Source organism: Stigmatopora argus, chromosome 5 (assembly GCF_051989625.1).
Source record: "Stigmatopora argus isolate UIUO_Sarg chromosome 5, RoL_Sarg_1.0, whole genome shotgun sequence".
Taxonomy (NCBI): Eukaryota; Metazoa; Chordata; class Actinopteri; order Syngnathiformes; family Syngnathidae; genus Stigmatopora; species Stigmatopora argus.
Window position 1 is genome coordinate 16,491,224 of NC_135391.1, and position 23,856 is coordinate 16,515,079.

General features: G+C 37.8%; 1 protein-coding gene and 3 non-coding genes across 4 annotated transcripts in view; 1 reads left to right on the forward strand and 3 right to left on the reverse strand.

Moving 5' to 3' along the window:
- Positions 1–9,002: 9,002 nt before the first annotated feature.
- Positions 9,003–23,856, reverse strand: part of adgrv1 (adhesion G protein-coupled receptor V1) — a 94,062-nt gene continuing 79,208 nt past the window's right edge. The window contains exons 91-94 of the mRNA XM_077600919.1: positions 20,654–20,775; positions 15,406–15,591; positions 12,408–12,585; positions 9,003–9,395 (exon numbers count right to left, since the gene is read on the reverse strand). Of these exons, the coding sequence (XP_077457045.1) occupies positions 9,277–9,395; positions 12,408–12,585; positions 15,406–15,591; positions 20,654–20,775 (605 nt within the window). The 3' untranslated portion in view covers positions 9,003–9,276. The remainder of the gene's footprint in view (positions 9,396–12,407; positions 12,586–15,405; positions 15,592–20,653; positions 20,776–23,856) is intronic.
- trnai-aau (transfer RNA isoleucine (anticodon AAU)) lies at positions 9,597–9,670 on the forward strand. The gene has a single exon. It is a non-coding gene; the product is annotated as a tRNA-Ile (tRNA).
- trnai-aau (transfer RNA isoleucine (anticodon AAU)) lies at positions 14,955–15,028 on the reverse strand. The gene has a single exon. It is a non-coding gene; the product is annotated as a tRNA-Ile (tRNA).
- trnai-aau (transfer RNA isoleucine (anticodon AAU)) lies at positions 16,493–16,566 on the reverse strand. Its single transcript has one exon. It is a non-coding gene; the product is annotated as a tRNA-Ile (tRNA).

Sequence of the window (23,856 nt, forward strand, 5' to 3'; positions counted from 1 at the left end):
GTCAAACTGTGTGCGTGTATGTTTTCCACACCACTTGACATTACTTCATGTCAAATTCAAGCAATTGTCCCTCAACAGGCCCCTGTAAATCCATCAAGGAGAGAAAAGAAATGTGAGGAATGAAAAATCATCTGTTGCATAACTGGGATTTTTGATCCCTCAGGTGCTACGTGACTGAACAAAAATGTGCTTTTTTCCCGTCAGCTTTACTGCATTAGTGATGACTCAGTAGTTGTGTCCACCTTTGACTTTTGGGATTGGGGGACCCCTTGTGAAAGAAAAGGAGCAGGGGATTATTGTTAGAGTTGAGCATATATATATGCACGCGTTACTCATAAATGCTGACGCTACACGAGCCTCAGCTGTTTCCTCACACTGAGTTAATCCCAGTCGTCACAATCCAATGTGGTGCACTCTGTGTCACATCATTGGGAGGACACGGCGACTCACGTACACTCAGCAGCTTCTACTCCTGAAAAAATTATTTTGTTTTGCAATAAGCGGATACCCCTTTTTAATAAATTATGTATAATGGTGAGTCTGTTTAGCTCAGTGGTTTATTAGATTCTTTCAGGGCTATTGACGATGATAAAGGGCCAATTATGTGGCACTTTCCATTTTATTTTGGGGCATTTATGGGTCACTTCCTGTTACTTTCTTTTGATTTGGGGGAAATTTAAGGAAGGTTTTTGTCAAAAATATTCACAGTGATTTGCAATTTTTTGTCAGGCCTGAGTTGATAATCAATGAGAGTAAATCAAAATATGGACATGAAATATAATATACATTTTATATGTGAAGTGGTATGCTTTTCTAACTTCAACTTTAATCACTTTTTTCACCTTCACCTTCTCAAGTCACATGAAATGATAAAATCCACAAGTTCTTTCGGAAAGCATACAACACAGAAACAGTTCAGATTGAGTATTGTGTTACAAAGCTAGTATATTCTTCAATGGAAAAAAAAAAAGGAGCCACAGATGGACAGCGGAGAGGTAGAGGGGTTTCAGGTTTTTTTTTAATCTCCAAGCAGCTACTTCATACCAATTCTGGGCACTTCTGCTCCAAACTGCTGACCTTGCCAGCAGGCACAAGTTGTGCAGTGAATAATCATGTTTGAGTGACATTAACGGCGATAGACGGTCTTCTCTATTCATTTCATTTAATCTGATCTTTGCCGAATGAAAGTCAAAGCATATTTGACTTGATAGCATTACAGTTAATTAAATATTCTCAGTAGGCCTTAGGAAACTTTCCCGCAATTCTGACTTTAAAATAGAGCGAGACCTGATATACAAGACTCAATCATACCATACAGGTGCGCTCGGTACCACACGCAAATATATTGTTGTGTTGATTTAAATCCATTTTCAAGACGGACTATGCCAGAATTACGACAGGACAGGCTCGACTTTCATCATTAGCTTCGATGGCGATAGGAAAGAAGGAAGAAAGAAAGGAGGATGGATATTGTGTAAAAAGGATTTTTGGTGAGTAAAATTACAAATATGGCTATATTCCTAAATAATATTTCAATTGTGGGCCAAGTTCTGATATCTGAAAAGCTCCAGTGTTTGTATTTAAGCTCCAGTGTTTGTATTCAATCACTAAATGCTGCTAGGAAGTGGATTTTACCCCATTTTAGTGCAATTTTTGCCGTTTCGCCATTGACGTCCATTGCTGTCTTTTCCCGGGGAAATTACCCCCTGGCTCGTATTGTCTGAAAAGCTCCAGTATTTGTATTTAATCAATAAATGCTGCTAGGAAGTGGATTTTACCCGTTGAAGGCGCTATGAGAAAATGCACGGACCGCCACTGCCATCTAATAATTACCATTTCCATGTGTGCCTGAGATTGGTGTCCACACTGTCATTTATCTCTTTTATATTATATTATACATATTAAAATACAGTAATGATTACTATTAATACAAAGTATAAATATAATTATAGTGCAGACCTGGCATATGTATATATGTAGGACCCTCGACCCAAAATGTCATGTTCAGATACCTTTAAATGTATTTTATTTTTGTTTTATTCTTTTACCTTATTACCTAGAATAGTCCCTTGTCCTATAAAGGGTTAAGAAACCCTCTCATGTTTCCAGTTTTATGACTACCGGCCTTCTATCTTTCTTAGGAGGCTGATATATTTGCACTAGCTTTTCATCATTTCCATCATAGGGTTTATAGTTAGACGTTAGTCATTATAACTCATTGGAATAAATGCTGCCCGCCCTTCCAGTTAAAATTGACATTCATTTTGTGTTTATATGTTATTGTATTCGTCCTTTTTAAAAATTTCATCTTTTCAAACATTTTACAAACTTTTTAAAATTATGTTTATTTTTCTTCATAATTTTTTTAGAGTAGTAATTTTAAATATTTTAAAAATAAGTTATTAATGTAAAAAGTTTTCTGTTAAAATGTATTTGACTGCCGCCTTTAGTGGCATGCAGTGGGATTAAATATGTCCACTCTGTCATAGGGATTCCATATAATACTACTACTACAATACTATCTGAGTCATGTTGTTAAGTGACGTTCCATAGAGCGCTTATTAAATCCTAACATTAGCCCCAGCTTCCACCACAGTTGCATTTTTCTTAGTAAACACAAAGAGCTATTTCTAACAGAAAAATATTCCAAACGCCTTCTACAACCACCGGTCCGTGGACCAGTACTGGTCCACAAGCTACCTTGTGCCGGTCCGTCAGAGTAAAAAAACTTAACGTTTTCAATCTCGCCCTCCTACTTGAAATGAGAAAAGTTGTTATAATAATAAATAATTGCTATTATGCTTGGGACTTGTTTTTTTTGCCGTCGTGGGTGTCGTACGTGCACCGACCCCACCCCCACACAATTTTGTCTTAAGTAACATGTGTCAAAGTGGCGGCCCGGGGGCCAAATCTGGCCCGCCGCTTCATTTTGTGTGGCCCGGGAAAGTAAAACATGAGTGCTGACTTTCTGTTTTACGATCAAATTAAAATGAAGAGTATAGATGTATATTAAATTTCCTGATTTTCCCCTTTTAAATCAATAATTGTATTTTTTTAATTATTTTTTTCTGTGTTTTTAGTTCATAAATCATTTTGACAAATCTAAAAATATAAAAAAAGCTAAAATAAACATTGTTTTAGATCTATAAAAAACTGAAAATTCAGGGCTTTTAATCCAGTTCTTTTAATCCATTTATAAAAAAAAAGAAATGTTATATCTAAAATGGTCCGGCCCACGGGAAATCAAGTTGACGTTAAAGCGGCCCGCGAACCAACCCGAGTCTGACACCCTTGTCTTAAGTTGTCGCCCTCCCCATTAGCCGGTCCGCGAGAAAATAGAATGTTCTGTTCTACAGTTTACAGTAATATAAAGACATGGTATAAGATAACCTTTTGATCACATGGATAAGATGCACAAACAGTTCCTGTCAGTTGTATTTGGGGGGCATGTGTGCAGGAATGGAACGGCACATTCTCTTGGGTTATGTCATTCAGGAATTTGATACGCACGAATGAGGAGTGGAGGTGAAGTGGTTCGGCTAATGTTTGCAACTGTCTGGAAAATCTTTTTGACTAAGTTTAATCATAGTTGACGTCCAATCTATTTGAAATGGGAGGGCTGACAGCAGATAAACTACGTCAATGGAAATCAATGAGTTAATAGCCAAAAGACCTAGGTAAATTCATGTTAGTATGTGCTGAGATGGGAGAGTTAGAGGAGTGCTACTTCACTACGCGCATTCTATTTTACCCCGAGCTTCCTTTTTATAGCCTGGGCTGACTCACAGATTTCATCCTCACATTCTACTGAGTCACAGACTGCAAAGACAACCCTTACCCACACCACACATTGACCTCTCTCCAGTGTGGCTTTCACTGCTGAAAAACAACAGGTGCGACTCAAGGAAGGAGGGGGGGAATTATGGTTTTGCGTGTCCGAGCTTTCCAGTCACGCCTAACTGATATGTTAGCAGTCCCCTTCGAAGCAGCCAGTCTGCAGGAGAATTTGAACTCCGGGCAAACCCTGCCAACCTTGAGCTATCAGCACATTCAAGACTGCGTTCCATTGAAATATTTCTCCACCTTATTACATTGGTGTTCTTTCCATGCGGGTTACTATATGTTGACAAGGTTATGTCCGAACGAAGACAACAATCTTCCAAACACTAATGCATTCGTTTAAAAATTGGCTTTTGTCGTCCTGCGTCAAGTTTGTTATACTATATGGAGAGCCCAGATGTGGCCCAAAATGTCTTCATGTAGCCCGCAAAAACTTAAATTTTAGGTGTGTAGTGTTATTAAATAAATGTTATGAAGCAGTTAAGCATACTCCTATTTGTGATACAGACCAACTATTCATTCATTCATTTTCTGAACCGTTTTATCCTAACTAGGGTCGCAGGGGGTGCTGGAGAAGCTTATCCCAGCTCACTTTGGGCACTAGGTAGGAGAAAGCCTGAATTGGTGGCCAGCTAATCACAGGGCACGAGGAGACAAACAACCATTCATGCTCACACTCATACCTCGGGCCAATTTATATTGTCCAACATGCCTACCATGCATGTTTTTGGAATGTGGGAGGAAACCGGAGTACCTGGAGAAAACCCACTCAGGCCCAGGCAGAAGATGCAAACTCCACATAGGTAGACTGACCTGGATTTGAACCCAGGACCCCAGAACTCCGAGGTTGACCCACTAACCACTCAGCTGCCGAGCCACAGAGAGCAACAAGCTAATGTTAATACGAGACCTATGAGCTTAATAAAGCTTCACCCTTGGTTAAAAAACACCTCACATGGACAGGTCCTCACTAACCCAGTTTCCCGTAGCTGCCTCAAGGTGATAGCCCACTTCCAAAATAACATAACACCATGGTCTTGTGCTTATCACATCAAACGTGACAAAATCCAGGGTCAACCACAACACTTGTTCTGGTTTGGTAGTCGAACTACATCAACTTTGGGTTTAGGTTTGAAGTTGCAGAACTTCATAGCTGGTTTTGACGGCGACAGGCGCCCAAACCATTTTTCCTGGGAGGTCTGGCAGTGAGCATTTAGTCTTCATCAACATCAACAGCACTAAAAAAAATGATTATTCACCAGCCCCAGCAAAAGCCATTTCCATGTGGCAGATCAACACATATCCACTGTGCATCATTCAGTACTTTTAATTACTTTTTAATGGGAGCTTAGTTGCTAGAATCGCACGACTGGTTTGAATGTTCAGTGCTGTCGGATTTCTCAACCTACATTTTACTCAGGAATAAACTCAGACACTCACATCTCATGTTCCCCAATTTTCCATCCGTCTAAACCGGACAGGCCCGGCGGGCTAGTCCCCCCTCATCCTCAACCTTTACTCCTCTGGGCTGGACCGACACCAAAGTCGCGCTGTCTGTGCAGCTGCTGTCTGCTATGCTGACCACACACACAGTAAAAGCACTAAGAACATTCAAGTACGAAAACGCATTTGATGCTTGTTGCCATGTCCAAATTGTTGCCAAGCAACCGTTTTTGTTGGACAAATTAAGGCATGTAGTAAATTAGTAATGCTTTTCTTGTGTTTTACATGTTACTGTCATCAAGGCTGACCTTAACTCTGACCCAATCTGGTTTGCTCCAGTTCAGACTCGAATGAATGCTGGTTGAGAGAAAAAGAAAGAAGAAAAAAAAGGACAATGAGTGTGCTCCTTGTGTGAAAATGACTCAGGATTGGCAGTTGCTCTCTTCATTTCCTTTAATACGGGATGGATTAGTGTGTACTGCACGTTGCGTGTGCGTCATCTGGATGTACTTGAAGCACACAGTGTAATGATATAATAAAACATGAACATTTGCTAAATAAAACGAACCCTACTGGCAATACAGCTTTTTGAAAATGGAAATGTCAATCTGCCCCATTTTCACTAATGAAACATCTTGAGCCAAAATACTACTAAATTGCCATTAGGTAACGCACCATTTCAATTCTAACGTATATTTTTTGTTTTCATATATAAAAATACATATGAAAAAAACAACTCAAATTGAAAACACAACAAACACTCCAAATTTTAACAGCTAGCTGAAACAATATTAGACTAACATAAAAATAGGAGCGTTTAATAATTTGATAGAAAATGTGCAAATAGGAGCAAATACTTGGCTCAACCATATAGTATGTGTACAAAATTGTTCTTCTCTCTGGATTATCTGGCTTCCAACTCAGGCTCTAGCTTCTTCTGCGATCTTTGTGAGGATAGTTGGTCCGTCAAATTAATGAAGGAAAGGTCTCAGTGGTTTGAACTGGTTTTGATATTTATAACTTTCCCTTTCTGGTGGCTCGATTATAACATAACTATTCTCCAGAGATTAACAGCACAACAGCAAACTTCTTTTACAGTCATTCCAGGTTTGTTGTCTGTTATCTGCCACTTGTTATAACAGCTGATTAAATAGAGCTGAAATGAGATTTATGAAGACACATGCACTTATCAAATCAAATCGAATGAGATAACCGTGACCATGATCTTGCTCGAGGGCTTAAATCCAAAGAGGCTTTGTCCCATTATAAAAAGTTGGTCCAACAGCTTATCTATGCAAACACAACTATTTCAGGCTGCAGTGAGGGTTAAAAATATCAGTAGGGAGCATTCTGTGTCAACTGTCCAACACTTGGGTGCACAATGTACATGCTGGCAGCATTCATGCATGCATTTTATGGATTTAGGTTGTGAACACACAGTGAAAAGCAAGAACATCCACATCAGACCATACACATAAGCTTCGGCAGAATATACTTATGACTCCTTATACCGGCTAATTGTGTATAATGTTGCTGCTGTTTACGTTTGACAGGGCCCTCATTGACTGCTATTCACAGCCATAAGGTGACAATATGCAGCAAAATCATATCTGTTATGCTATCTTTGTAAATCAATAACACATATAATACAATAACACAATCAGAACGAACAATAGGATTTTTTTTATATATATATGTATATGTATATATATATATATATATATATATATATATATATATATATATATATATATATATACATACATATATATGTCCTCTACGACACCTGAATTAAATGATCAACTCATCAGCAAGCTGTCCATAAGCTTGATACCGATCCCGATGATTTGATTCAGGAAATTCAAGAAATTAATCCAAATTAAAATGTATGCAAAATGGTTTAAGATAGCCATAAGGTGACAATATGCAGCAAAATTATATCTGTCATGCTATGTATGTAAAACAATAACACAATAGGAACAATTTATATGTATATACATATATATATATATATATATATATATATATATATATATATATATATATATATATATATATATATATATATATATATATATATATATATATATATATATATATGCACCTGAATCAAATGATAAACTCATCAACACATCAACAAGCTGTCCATAAGCCTGATACCGATCCCGATGATTTGATTCAGGTGTGTCGGTGGAGGGAAACAGACTGGAATAGGGGCTCTCGAGGACCAGACTTGGCCACCCCTGGTCTACTGTAAATGCGTTACTCAAAAAGTATACAACTGACTTTCCCTCCATTCTGATGACATGCACATTATTCATTTGTGAGGCTATTTTTGAATGTTTCTTTCCTTCTATGGAAGGCACACACAAAACAGTGAAAGGAAAAGCAAAGCCCATGAAAAAAGCATTTAATCTCTATTAGATTTATACGTCTGTCGACTTCTTGAACTCCAGTGCCCTTATCAAACAGCCGACTGTCAGAGTCAGATAAAAGCCCGCCATTCACAGACTCTCAGTTAATGATGTAACACTAATGCAACACCGTGCAACAGTGTGTGCTGCGTTCACTGGTTTACCAAAATGTCACTCTCCACTTTTGAAATGAACAGGAGCCGACTATCGTGATGAGATGAACACGAGCTGACTATCTTGATGAGATCTTGCCCTGCGTTCTGCTCCACTTGTCACAGTGGAATAATAATGTGAATTCGATTCTTGCTGGACGATTTTGTTGACCTTGCAGATAAATTTGCTACCTGTCTAGATTTAAATGGTTTGTTTATGTCAGGGTTTGAAAACAAAGGTTGGTCAAGGTGCCAGTTTGGATGGGTCGCACTCAAAGATATCTTCAAATTCCAGGAGTATGTGTGAAGGTATAGACTGGGTTTAACTCTTTCACTGCCATTGACGATGATAGACCTCCAATCTTATGGCTTTGTTCACTCTTTTGCTGTGAATTTAAATAAGGTTATCTCTTATAATGGGTAGTGCTGTTAGCAAATGGTGCCTTCCCTTCCAGTTCAAATGGATTGGATGTCCAATGTTAACCATGGCTCATAAACATGATCTTCCGGATTAAGAAATATTTTCTTCATATTTTATAATGAATAAGTTGGATCGCAGCCACATGCTGGTGTATAGGCTCACTCGCCGGACTTTGGTGTGGGCAGGCGTGGGCTTGATTTCCGCTGTTGCTGGTATGATTGTGGGTGTGAATGGTCGCCTGTCTCTCTATGTTTCTTACGGCTTATTGGCAACCAGTCTAGGGTGTAGTCTGCCTTTTGCCCGGTGTCAGTCTTATTTTCAATGTATCTTTCTTCATTTTTTGGAATACTTTTAAAATTAAATGTATCCCTTGCATGCAACCCTTTTTCATATTTTTAATTTCTTTTCCTATTATTTGTTAAATTTACCTATTTTTAACCATTTTCAATTTTCTATCTATTTTGACTTTTTGGTAATGAATTCACGTCTTTTATTTTATTTTTTATATATGTATATATATTTTTTAAACCTAATATATATATATATATATATATATATATATATATATATATATATATATATATATTAGGTTTAAAAAAAATATATACATATATTTTTCCAACTGTTTCACAACAAAATATTATCGTTGCTAGCAACTCCCAGTTCAAATGGATTGGAATGCAGCGAACAAGTCACTTCTGGCATAAGGAAGGATGAAACAACCCCAATGAATTTAAACAGAATACGATTTATTAAGAATGTTACACAAACTCTATCACATGTAGTAAATTGCTACAAAAATGTCTAAATATCCACTCAGACAAACTGCATCCATTAATTTAGTCCAACATTCTGATACATGTTCATCCATCCATATAAAAGCAGTACAAATCATATCAAATCACTAAATGAAAATGTTTTATTCCACCAGAATTTTTTTTTAGTGCAAATAAAAATAAAGTTCGTATAAAAATACTGTGATGTGCTGCGAGGATGAGGGGTTCTACTAGAGGTGTGTGTCAGCGATGGGGATCCTTCGTAGCTCCACAATTTGGGAGCTGCTCACGCTGCCCCCGTCGTGGCTGCCCGGAATGGACTCGTTGTCACTGATATTTAGGCCGCTTCCTAAAACCCACACATATATTGCAAGAGTTTTAAACAGACAATTGACATTATATGAAGATAAAAAATGCATATCTATTCATGCAAGAGAATATTTTATTGAGTTATCGCTGGTTTTATCTGTTTTGTTACATGAATGACACTCAGAAGCCTGGGTTATGTGGCCTGGGTTATGTGGTAATACGGTGAGTCATTCTGGCAACTGGCCGGTTAGCTCAGTTGGTTAGAGCGTGGTGCTAATAACGCCAAGGTCGCGGGTTCGATCCCCGTACGGGCCAGAAAATATTTTCAGTGAGAATGTTCTGATATAGTACACTGATATCTTGCAAGTTTACCAAGAAGAAAAGTGAGGTTTTCTTAAAGCTAAATATTTTTGATCATTCATTCATTCATCTTCCAGACCACCCATCCTCGAAAGGATTGCAGGGGTTGCTGGAGCCTAACCCAGCTGTGTTCGGGCAAAAGGCAGACTACAACCTAGACTGGTCGCTAGTCAGTCGTAGGGCATGCACAGAGAGAAACAACCATCTGCATCATCATACTGCGCCACCAGCAGTAATTGAGCCCACGCCTGCCCGCACTTAAGTCAGGTGAGTGAACCACTACCCCACGAGGCAGCTCAGTTCCAATTATTGATCGTATTTAAGATGCACATAAAATGTGCTCCCCGTCAATTCCTTAAATATGAGTTTTGTATTATATAATATTTGATTAAAAACATCAACAGACTTAAACCTTTAAGCACTACAAAAGGCACGAATACTGTGTTCTTTCTTTTAAATAAATTTACTGTCACAAATTGAAATATTTCAGAATCTCAGAAACAAATGGCTGGTATGCTCATTTTTTGCCTGATACGGTCTGCCTGATAGGTATAAGTCTATACCGATATGTAAGTAAATAAGGAAGTAGCCTCAGAAAAGCAGTTGTTTTCAAAAAAATTCTGTCAACACAACAAAGGCGCACCTATTTTAAAAACTTTAGGTTTTGAGAACATAGTTACAACTTACGACAATGATAATGGGAAAAAACATTTGAATCTGGGTTTAAAAAACAACAACCCTTCAAGCAAGTTCATGTTAAGTATTTTGGATCACAAGATTGATAACAATTTAAGACATGATTGGATTTTTAATAGCTTTTGAATAAAATGTAATAGCTGGATTTTGTTACCAGCAGTCTCTATGTAAAATGTTGGTGTGTCATTTGTGCGTGTCAGTACAAAATGATAAGAAAATGCCTAGCTTTTCTAGGAAAGGCAGCATGTAAATAAATGATCAGCTCAACGAGCCTCTTTGATGGTTCACTGGCAAATGAAGTGTGTGAAGAGCCTCATTACATGGCTGCTTCCTGACCTCACCCGCTTACATAATTGTGGTTGGACAATTATTTTTCCAGATGAGTGCCTCGTTCTGCTGGTCTTCAAGCGGGCTAAAAGTTCACTGTGACATGTGGCCAAACGGTGCGTTCAAAAGTCACAGTTCAGCCTGTAACAATTTCATGTAACATGTGTGCTACATGTGTGAGAGAGCATTTTCCTATTTCTTTAGCAATTTTATATCTTTCTTTAAACTCTTTTGACGATGACAAACAATTCAATCATCTGGTTATTTCCATTCTTGTGATGTACATTGATCAAATTTTTTCACTAATAAACATCCAGTTCATTTGAACTGCTATTGCAATGGCAGTGAATGAACATCCCTACATCGAATGTTCATTGGCTGCCATCCTTCCCAGTTCAAATGGATTGGATGTCTAGCGCAGTCAATAGCAACCTATGAGTTAATAATTTTAATTGCCATTAGTCTTGCCCAGCTAAAGCAGATTCAAACTAATCACTGTTATTTATTTGGAAAGGCAACCATACAAAAATGTGACAAATTCGTTCCAGTCTGATGATACATAAGTTGCATCGTATTGAATTTGAAACACTAGTTTAACCTGAAGAGTGAGGGTGGTGCTCCTTTAATGAACTAAGTGTCTTTGTTGTTGACCTACATGTATGACTCAAATGGAAAGTATGATGACTGACAAGATGTATCAAATTAGCTTTTGTAGGTCAACGAACTGTTGAGAGTTACAAATTAGACAGAACATAATGGAAACTTCTAAAATGTGTGTTGGGCCAGTCAATCTAGGTGAGTTGGAACTCTTGTGAGTACAGGAAGTAGGTGTTGTTGTTGAATACATTGCGAAAATCTGAGTAAAATGGTTGGGAATGAAGAGAAAACTCATGACTAGGTAAGTGTAGTTTAAGATTGGAACATTACATTTTTTTATTGTTGGTAATATTTACAAAGGAAACGGGATTTAGTAGTGTTTTAATTAATGATTATTTTTAATTTATTTACATTTACATTACAAATTATTTCTGATAGTCGATGAAACCTGGGCGGAACATGGGAAGTTATGTAATGGGTTCCATATGTATCAAGAACAAATTAAGGGATGATTATAAAATTTGAAGGATATGAAAGAAGAGAATATAACATTTTAGGTAATGAAGTCAATGTAACATAGGTTTGGAATTTATTTTGCAGAAACAAGATAACAGTTGATCCTATTTAACTAAAATTTGTAGGCTAGGTGATATGATGAGAAGAGGGCCAAAGGTCACAGAGGTCATCTCGTGATGCTTTGAATTTGGTTGCATAGGTGGAAGTCTGCTTTCTTAGCATGGTCCTTTAGTTAAACGTTACTTTATTTATACTCGAGAAATTAAACAACTAATTCTGATGTCTAAAAAACCTTGTGGACTTCCTGTGTGTGGCTCCAGTTTTTTTTTACCTAGGTCTACAATGTCTTGTGTGTCTTGTGTCTGTCTTGCTACTGCAACCAAGGAAATTTCCCCAATACGGGATGAAATAAAGTTCTAATCTATAAACAAAAAAAAAGATGGCATATTGAAAATAGTATGAATATTGGCTACATGTAAACATGGCCACTATGCCTTTGATTTGTTTGTAAAACCTTTTGTGTGCTCATCAGTGCAGCACATCTGTGTGTCCTCACCAGTTTTTAAGGCAAATATGAGGTCGTCAAACTCCTGGGACTCCTCGTCTGTGGTGGACAAGTTGGTGTTGATGAAGCCGCCTTCAGTTGTGTATGTCCCCATCACCGGACTGGGCTTGAACCCAACCGTGGGCTGTGTGCCGGTCCTCAGTGACGCATGCTCCCAGTCCGCAGACACCTAATAAAAAGTCATCATCTAAGTGTTGGTCATGGAGTCGTTATTTAACAGGAACTTTTTTCTCACTTGAAATCCAAGAAAATTATGAATATGGCTCAAATATAGTAGGGCTGGCCCACTTACTATTATTACATTTACAAGCACACCCTGTGTCATGTAGTCATGTTTCTGTGATGAGTTTGGGTCAGGCAGAGTGCATGTCATTCAAGCACCCTTAGGGTTAAAAACAAGGGCACCGAGAGTTCATGGGGTGAAAGAGAGGTCATGTGGTTGTTAGGCTTTTAGGGGGTTAAACAACCTGCCAAGAACTAAAACACGAGAAAAACATACAATTCTTGGATGCAGCCTAGTGTTCTGCTCAAGACATGACTATACCAAAGACATGACTATACCAGTCTAAGACTAGCCTGAGACTAGAATTTACCGAGACCAAAACAAGACCAGGACAAGCCGAGACCAAGACGAGACCAATACCAATAAAACCAGATTTTGGACACAATTAAATATTAACAAATGATTCAACAACTTAATCAAGTAATGCATTTTAATTATCGTACACGGAACCTTTCATGTTGCAGTTTTCTGATACACCAACTAAATTGACACACCCAGCTAATAGTTCCCAAAATATCCAATTAAATAACATTTCTTCTAATAACTAAATATGAGTTTGGGCAAATAAATGTAATTACTTGACTATACATAATTTCTTGTGCTAAGGCTCCTTGAAGTACTGTGACAGTGATGAGATTAAATCAATTGATAAGGTTGAATTAACTACAAAGCCTCTAATTCAGGGGTGCACAAACCATTCTACAAAGAGTGGGTGCGGGTTTTTCACCAATCTGGTGTCCAACAAGTACAATCCGTGGATTGCAGTCTGGTGCTATTTATTGCGTCAAGATGATTGGTTAAACTGTCTGTGCTGTATCGGTTGGAACAAAAACCTGTACCCACAGCGGCCCCTGAGGACCGGTTTGCCCACCCCATTTTTTTTACTGAGCCCAAGCCCTAGTAAATCCATTTTTTTGTTGTTGTTGTTATTAATGGTATGCATATTTCTTCATTAAAAATAATTGGCATTAGAGTTGCTTTAAAAATGGGCTGTTTTTACATTAACCACTTTAATGTTCCCATAATTTCACTTAGAACACTTAAAGGAAACATATGGACAATCTTTCTACTGTTCCAATGGGTTTGTTTTCATTTTCATTGTCTGAATGGAGTGGCACTTCAACAATGCCCAAATACCCTCATTAATGACTCACATTAACTCATAAATCCATCCATTAAGTTGTCTGACCTCCCGTATATCAGCCCACCCTTTCATGATGATCGTTCAAACACCTCACTGTCTTCATCATCAAAAACTATAGCCTGAGTTAAGAAAGAACCTGAAAGACCAGTTGTGAGTCTGCTGGTAACTCAGTCTACTTCTGTGTGCTCTGATTTCACTCCAATTTCTCTCTGAGCTTACAAAATAAGACTCGCGTGGTGGTGTTTTTATCGTTGAGGCTAAATTCCAAAGTGCTGTGCGCTCATGAATAAAACAAGATTAGCAGATTCCCGTGAGTTGTGGGTCTTCCAACGCTCATGCTGGAAGAGTCCTTATAGGGTGTTCTCTAGAGACAGTGCAAGAGTGATGTGTGCTTGTTTGTGTACACCGCCTTCAATATTACAATAATGTGTAAGCTTTTACAGACTACTTGTAATAGTGATGCTGCTCATTTTATGATTTTTTTTTAGTTTTTAGCTTTAGCAACTCAAGTTTGTTTTTGTGGGATTTTATGGTAAAATTGTTGGAACTCTATGAGAGGAACTAATGACACATTTACAGTGTATAAATATGATTTTTATTATAGGCATCTTGAACTTGAATGTTGTGCATGGCTGTGACAATTGACAGATTTCTAGAAATACTAAATGTTTCAAAAATAAATTATAGTATTTTCCGGACTATAAGTCGCACTTTTTTCATATATTTAGTCTGGGTCTACGACTGATATGTCTATTATTTGTTTAATCTGACTCTCAACAGCTTTGTAGGTTGTTTTTTAGGTTATAGTCATAAAAAAGACTTACATTATAAATATGCTACATTAATGGGTGCTTTTTTCTGTTGTTCCCCATTTTACTATTACTTTAACGTATATAATGTTTTGTTTTCTGATAAAATAAAAAACTGCCCCCCAAAAATTCAACTTATACTACTGAGCAAGTTATACATATATATATATTTTCCTTCCATTGTGCATTCTTGGTCCATGCAAATTTTACTCAATTGCGACTTGTAGTCCGAAAATTATAGTAAACCTCGCTTGTAAGATATCAGTTTTCTACATCAGATATTTCATGGCAAAAATATCTATTGGCCCGTACGGGGATCGAACCCGCGACCTTGGCGTTATTAGCACCACGCTCTAACCAACTGAGCTAACCGGCCAGGTGCCACACTGACTGTCAATATTTCAACCTAACCCTTACCCGGAGGAACTATGCATGTTTTTGGAATGTGGGAGGAAACCGGAGTACCCGGAGGAAACCCACGCAGGTCTGGGGAGAACATGCAAACTCCACACAAATGGACATGACCTGAATTTGAACCCAGGACCCCAGAGCTGTGAGGCTGACGTGCTAATGTAAAATAAAGTGAAAAGATTCGGGAACCAAAAAATAGACTTCAATGAAATACAAAAACAAAGACTGGAAAAACGTAAGGCCATCGGGACACCTGAATTAATACAATAAAATACAAAATAAACACAAAAAGGGAAAGGTTATATAAATGATTTCATCATCGATCAGAATGGTGGGCGTTACCTCTTCCATGGCGCTGATGAGGTTCTGTGTTGATTTGTTGATATCGGCCCCGACCGTGGTAGGTCCAGCTCCCGGAAGGCTGGAGTCCAGACTGTCATGGCCACTCATTTCTACATTGTAGGTGGCTTTAGAGGGCCAGCAGAGCTGGTTGTGCATGACAAAGTAGACTGCAAACACATATAGTCCCTGCACAGATTGCAGAATGGCAAACTTAATAGGTTACAAAACTTTCCAACGCGGTTTTGTAACATTCCTGGCTTTGTAAAGCTTCAGCGAAATCATCATCTGTTCAAGCAGTGCTAATGGAAGATTACTTCATCTTTGAGACATGACATCATTAGAGCCCTGGTATTTGTGCATCTGCCATTTCCGCAGCATTACAAAACCCTCTTGCTCAAATATTCGTGCCAGGATGTGAATTACCCCAAAACAGGCAGGTGACAAATACCACAAGACCGTCTTGTATTTCACGACACACATCCTCGGGCGATGACTGCAGCTGCCGACAAGGATGTCGTTTGAAACTGAAAGTGGGACATTTTAAGTTTTGGGGCTTTTGACGGTGATAGACGCCCAATCCGTTTGGACTGGGAGTGGACCCATTTGGATCTCCCAGTACAAATTGTTTGGATGTCTATCGTCATCATGGGCTGTTGATTAGTTAATAGGCCAAGCGACTAGTTCGGGTAATTAAAAAAAAACAACAACTTTAATGTTATTTATTACTGTAATTTTTTTGAAAACTTTCGCGGGAATGCTTTACTGCTGGTCAGTTAACAGCAGTAGGTTGATTATGGGACATTTCAGGTTAATATAACACGACTAAAAACAGAAATAAAGATTAGATAAGGCCCTGTTCAGTCATTAATTTGTTTGCATTTTCCATTAAACTTTGTAACCATTATAACCTTATTTACACTGTTAAATCTATGAGGCAGATTGATTCTTTCTGTTTAGTTTTTTAAAGGGTTAGAATAGGGGATATCAGTATTTGAATGGTTGTCCGTCTCCTTGTGCCGATTCAGGAAGTGCCCTGCCTGGTGCTCGTAGCTAGCTGGGTTAGATATTTCATGACGAAAATAACTAGTGGCCCGTACGGGGATCGAACCCGCGACCTTGGCGTTATTAGCACCACGCTCTAACCAACTGAGCTAACCGGCCAGATATCAGTGCAGGCGTCAATATTGCAACATACCCCTGCCACAAAGTGTTATGATGTGCGTGGAAAAAACTGATAAAAGTAGAAATAAGCTCAGAAAAAATATTGATCTTAAATGAATAGGCGTGCATTTTTATCTTCATATAATGTAAATTGTCAGTTTAAAACTCTTGCAATCTATGTGTGGGTTTTAGGGAGCAGTGCCCTGCCTGGTGCCCGTAATTAGCTGGGATAGGCTCCAGCACCCTTCGCAACCCTGGTGAGGAAAAGCGGTTTAGAAAATGAAAAAAAAAAGATTTAATGAATGACAGCAGGAATATGGTTAAGCTTCTCAATGATACTCTAAAGTTGATTTAAAAATATATCTTAGTATTTCAATGTTTCAAATGAAGGTTTGTATGTTGTTTGCAATCAAGGCAGCTCCATGCTCATAAAAGCAACATGGGTGCTTAAGCATAGATCATTAGGAACAGCCATTCGGAGAAAGCTTTAATATGGGCCTGTTATATAAGCGTGCACTGATCAGTGGAGAGAACATGTGATTAGTGAAGGCCGAATGAGCAAAGTTACAAATGGGTAGGGAATGGGTATATAATGGTGATCACAGGGGTCAAACCATTGGCCCTGGGACTAGATTCATCCTTTTGTCTATTGTGTGCATTGTTGTGTTTGTTGCTAAAATATAATCTATATAAAATCTCTAGTCTTGATTTTGAAGAATATTTACACATTCAATTATTTTTTACAAAATTTAAAACAAATCTAAAAATAAAATAGTGTGAAAATACTAACCATTGCCTTTTTAAAAAAATGTAAATAAATAAAAGATAAAATTGAAACATAAATAAATAGGTAAAATGAGAATGTTTACGTTTTTAATTGAAAGATAAAAAGTAAAAGAAAGAATCTTATTGTTTTCCCACCATTTTAAAGGAGACATTTTTAAAAATGAAACAAAAATATTAGCTTTATAATAAAATTTTTCCGCTTTTTTAAATTAAAAAAACAACTGATTTAAACAAAATGATGATGATAAAGCGTTTCCTACTTGAATCAAACCCAAAATTTTAAACAATAATAAAACGAGACTATTTACCATTTTCCACCTTTTTTGATTTTCGTTAAAATATGTAAATCGATAAAAGTTAAAAATGAAAGAAGAATAAATAGATTAACAGAGAATATTTAAAGTTACCTTTTTTATATAAAAGGAATGTTAAAAAAAAGTGAATACAAATAAAAAGGTTCTAAAATTGAAAAAGAACGAAGAAGAGAAAATATTTTGAGGTTGACAAAATCTCTATATGAGGCATTTGCTAATGAATTATAGTTGTCAATAACTCAATGAATCGTGGCAGCCCTAGTTTTAGTGCCATTGAAGTCCAGTGGAGGTCTAGTCTATTTTGAGTGGGAGTAGAAATTTGGACTCCAGATGGATTGGACGTCTAGCGCCGTCAATGGCAGCCAAATGGATACTTATTTCCAAATTGGCCAACAATTGTTTGCAATGCTGCTATGAGGTAAATCGGCAGGCGCTAAGGAGAGGAAGTACTGCTGTGATTGGATTACATCCCCTCATTCAGCCTGCTGCGCCACAGATGTGGACCAATAATAGAGATTCATGGAAGGAAGAAGTAAAGGAGGATATGTGGTGTCTAAGTGTTTGACAAATGAGGAACCTGCCTGGCGACAGACACGCAAGCATACACAAAAGCAGTTCTAGACACTCCCATGTGCAGCTGTTTAATGGTGTTTTGCGGTGCACGAGCGCACCGCAGAAATTTTTATAATGGAAAAAACCCAGCGTGTTGCAGAACAGAAACACGCCAGATTTAAAAAACAGATATCATGTTCCAACTGGTTGTTATTTCGATGCGTCGGCCCTGTTTACTACCAACTCATAACTCAAGGTGTCAAATTCCGGCGGCCCGGAGGCCAGATTCAGCCAAGTCACATTATTTTTGGTGGCACGGAAAAGTAAATCATCTGGATTCATTTTATGTTTTACGCTAAAATCGAATTTATATAAAACTTCTTGAGGCTCCCTGATGGTGTAGGGCAGGGGTGTCAGACTCGGGTTGGTTCGCGGGCCGCTTTAACGTCAACTTGATTTCACGTGGGCCGGACCATTTTAGATATAATATTTATATATATTTTTTTATAAATGGATTAAAAGAACCGGATTAAAAGCCCTGAATATTCAGTTTTTATAGATCTAAAACAATGTTTATTTTAGCTTTTTAAAAATATTTTTAGATTTTGCAAAATGATTTTTGAACTAAAAACAGAAAAAATTTGATTAAAAAAATACAATTATTGATTTAAAAGGGGGAAAATCAGGAAATTTAATATACATCTATACTCTTCATTTTAATTTAATCCAAAAGCAGAAAGTCAGCACTCATGATTTACTTTCCCGGGCCACACAAAATGATGCGACGGGCCAGATTTGGCCCCCGGGCCGCCACTTTGACGCATGTGACCTACAGTCCTATGGTCTAAAACTCCAAAATGCCCTCCTTGAGAGCAATGACGTCTGGCTTTTAGGAGAATCAGCAGTCTGCACTACTGGTCACAAAGTTCCTTGCATGCATGATGTCACCTTGCGGATCTCTAGTGATCAGTAAACTCAACATTGTGTGTTGACGTCGACATCATTGCTCATCCTTCTGCATTCTTTCCAACAAAACAAATTTACTTTAGTGTAACACTGTTGTCTTTTGCACATGAATGCCACATATCACTGTGGGCTACTACACACTTTCAAAAGCGCATTACAGCAATACAATCAAAATGGACTTCTCGAACATTACAGGGGTTATATTGAGCAGGAAGGATGATTAGTTTTCTTTCTTTCTCACTTACTCAAAGAATCAGTCGTCCCAAATCAAAGGTGTCTAAACTCTTTTGATTGAATATTGTTTGGCATTGACGGCGATAAATGTCCAATCAATTTTAAGTGGGAGGCCTAACAGCAATCATTCCATTGCTACCAGTCCCCCCAGTCAAACTGGATACGACGTCTAACGCCCTCAGGGGTAGTTAAACATGATAACTCAATGCCATCCTTCCCTGTTGAAATTGATTTGATATCTATACATGTCAATGGCAGTGAATGAGTTAAAGCACATGTGTCAAAGTGGCGGCCCGGGGGCCAAATCTGGCCCGCCGCATCATTTTGTGTGGCCCGGGAAAGTAAATAATGAGTGCCGACTTTCTGTTTTAGGATCAAATTAATTAAAATGGGTTAGGGTTAGGGTATAGATTTAGAGTATAGGTGTATATTAAATTTCCAGATTTTCCCCCTTTTAAATCAATAATTGTAATTTTTTAATCATTTTTTTCTGTGTTTTTAGTTCAAAAATCATTTTGTAAAATCTAAAAAGATATTTAAAACAGCTAAAATAAACATTGTTTTAGATCTATAAAAAACTGAATATTAAGGGCTTCTAATCCAGTTCTTTTAAGCCATTTATAAATAAAAATCTAAATATTATATCTAAAATGGGCTGGCCCACATGAAATCGAGTTGATGTTAACGCGGCCCGCAAACCAACCCGAGTCTGACACCCCTGAGTTAAGGGATACCAGCGACAAATTTATCATGAAGTAATGGGATATTATATATAGTCATTTTTGCTATTAAATTAATATTATTTGGAAGTTAATTATGAACGGTCATTAATCACAATTAAAATTTCAACCAAGATAGCTCACTATCCCTTTTTGTTATTTGTTCAATACATTTTTTTTTACAGAAAAACAAATGCTCAAATTCTAGTTTCCTCCTCTTATTGGAACTAATGGAGAGTGCTACAATTTGGAGTGATTAACTCCATCTAGTGCTAAAGATGAGAAATGCAACTGATCGTAGGCTGAATTCAAGCATCTTTTGTGAGCCATACTCAATGATAATTTCATCATTTGCTGCGGGCTAATAAAAAACCAAACCATAATTTGGACACCCGTCGCTTAAGACATTAGGTATTTGGCTATTTTAGAGTCTCAGTCAAAACTGTATGTAAATCCTTCACAATGTATAGGCAAATGAACATTCATCAAGGAGCGTAAAGAGGCAAATAATCTCACCAGCAGGCAATTACAGATGATATAGAGGACAAGCATCCACATGTGCTGGTAGCCCATGTGAAGTCCTACCCACATCCACACGAGAGAGATGAGCAGGAACAGGTAGAGGACTAGTGGCACCTCTGGAACAACAGACAAAAGAAGGTGAAGATGAAAATAACATGCCATTTTGCACATTTTAATTTAGAAATGACAATTTTTAAAAATTTGTAGTTAAAAAAGGAAATTTATAAATGCAAATTGAAATATACATCTAAACATTCAAATTCATTGTAAATGTAAATTCTCACCAGGATAAGCTTTTTAAATTGATAAATGTGAATCTAAATAGGAATTAAAAAAAAAACAATATAAATTTGTTGCAAGGCAGATCGAAGAAATTTGTCACCGTGTGGACTGTAAATTTAAAATGAAAAATGTGAACTTAAAATATACTACATTTTAAAAGGTAAATCAGAATTTGCCACCATGTGAACTGTAAATTAAAAATTAAAAATGTAAACTTAAATATAGTACATTTTAAAGGGTAAACTAAAATTTGTCAACAGATTGATTCCACGATAAAAAATATTTTAATTTTAAAGTAAATTATACTCCCCTTTGCATACAGAGAACAAATGTCATAATGATCTTCACCAATTTAACAAAACCCAATTCTTGCATGTGAGCATAATAAAAGACTGTATCACAAAAGCCCTCTTAATCCCAAACGCGAAGCTGTACCTTGCTGAAAGGGGGCTTCCTTTCAAGGTCTGGACTGTGCAAGGACTTGGACTAAAACTCCCATTACCCTCTTTTTTTTATATCAAGCGGTTAGGAACTAATTTCACTGTGAGTACAGTATTTAAAGAATTTACATTTTTTTATGTATAGATTATATTTAGATAATAATACATTACAGTCTTTTCATATGCTTATAAGTCTAATATTTAATAAATACACTTCATGATAATTGTACTACATAGTGTACTTGTATTTTTTGTAGTATTGTAGTAATAATAGGGATGATCTTACTTCTCGGTTTTTCGATTATCGCGGCCATGTCTGGTCTACATTATCCGCGAAATTCGAGGGTTTACTGAACTTCTGCATCCTGACTGCTATCTGGTCGTGACCGGACGTTTCGTCGAAAGACATTTGGTCCCCGGACGTTTGGTCCCCGGACGTTTGGTCCCCGGACGTTTGGTCCCCGGCCGTTTGGTCGACCGGACGTTTGGTAGAACGGACGTTTGGTAGAACGGACGTTTGGTCGCCGGGTTCGCTTGCTGTCAAATTCTGACAGAGTTTACTGTTGATATTTTAATATGAGATATTTAGATATTAAACTCACTGTCTCTCATGATTATAATTTTGAGAGCTGGTTTCAAAAGTAACAACCCGGCGACCAAACGTCCGTTCTACCAAACGTCCGGTCTACCAAACGTCCGGTCGACCAAACGTCCGGTCGACCAAACGTCCGGTCGACCAAACGTCCGGGGACCAAACGTCTTTCGACGCAACGTCCGAGTAACCTATATGGTTTGTCTTCTACATACTAGAATGTGCTTACATGGTTGGAAAAATCAAACGCGAGGAGGGAGGGGCACTCGAGGAGAGCGAAGCTCATTGAAAAAAAAACCAAAAGATGAGGAAAAAGATGGCAGAAATGGCACCTAAGTGAAACGTGGGCCCTGTGTTTCAATCCCACTTGTGAAGTGTACAGTCTGTTCTGCACACGGCGGGCTAGTGACTCATTTTGCAAGGTCACTTTCAAATCCACACACTTACTACGTGCTCCACGCAGGCTTATCTAAGTTGGAGCAATTCGTTCTCAGCCTCGCAGGATTAACTGGAATGAAGCCTAAAGCTGTGCGTCTAAGTTTTGGTTCCACCGCACGTACTTGAAAACGACATCCTCATGAAGAAAGGCATTTTTATTAACTCATTGGTTGCCGTGATCATTAATTGCCAGAATTCCCAGACCGAATGGATTCCTGATAAAAGACAACTAAACAGTTAAAAAAAGAAATACATTCTGACTGATTTGTTGACATTTTTAAAGGAAACTAGCCATCAGTTTACAGGCTGATATCAAATCATTACAAGGTCCCATCCTGTTGACATCGGTTCACTTCCTGTTAAGTTTGTGATGTTCGTGGGTCACTTCTTGTTGATTTTGGGTCATTTCACTTACGTCACTTACTTTTTTATATTATGGCACTTTCTGTCACTTTTTGATTTTTTTAATAATGAAAAAATGGTAATGCCACTAGATACTTTTAAATTTGTTGTTGTTTTTTAAATTTCATAGTATTTTAACCTGTGTCCTATCAAGGATCATTTGCTGCCAACAATACACGTCCAATCTATTTTGATTGGGAGAGCTGACAGCGAACGATCATTTGGTGGTCATTTGTGCCAGTCCTCCGAGTCGAAATGCATTGGGCAATTATCCCTGTCAATCAAACTAAAGCGTCAAAAGAAAAACACATACATCTGCGAGAACTATCCTTTTGTGTACAAAAGAGTCTTAGGCTCCTTTAATACAGTCAACAGAGAATTTGAGTTGTTTAATCAGGTCTGAAAATAAATAAAAAATGCCGTCCAAATGAGGACTTATTGTCTTATCGCTAGTCAGACACGGAAGTTGAATACGCTTTTCTCTGGCTGACATAAGAAATAAACACTTAAACCCCTGAGAGTGCAAGCCCACTCGTGACCAATGAGCAAGCTTCTTCTCAGCTCTAGTTTACATTTTATCGGACTGTGAGAGGATAAACCGAGAAGAGGGGAAGGGTTCAACCAAAACAGTCGGTTAGAAAGTGCGGCTGGTGCTGACACGGCTGCTTCAGCAGCTGTAACAACAAGCAGCAGTAATGAGCAAGTGGCCAGCATAATATGTGCGCTGGCGTGCAAGCCCTGCCTGTGAACCGAATGCACAGCAGTGCGATTTTGTTTTTACTTCATACAAACACTGCGTTGTAGTATTTGAAAAAGCCACAGGAAATACCACAAGTTTCAAGACTGCCTGTGAAGGGTTTGCACAAGTGCTGATCTAACCTCATGACCACCATTTAAACGAACAATATGTAAGGGATCGTGCAACCGTCACCACTATAAATATCACGTACTGTTCTATTGAAGATAAGTACATTGCCAACACGTTACTCTCAAATGCTTGCGTAATGAACCAGCACCTTCCTGCGCGATTAAAGAAAAGTGAA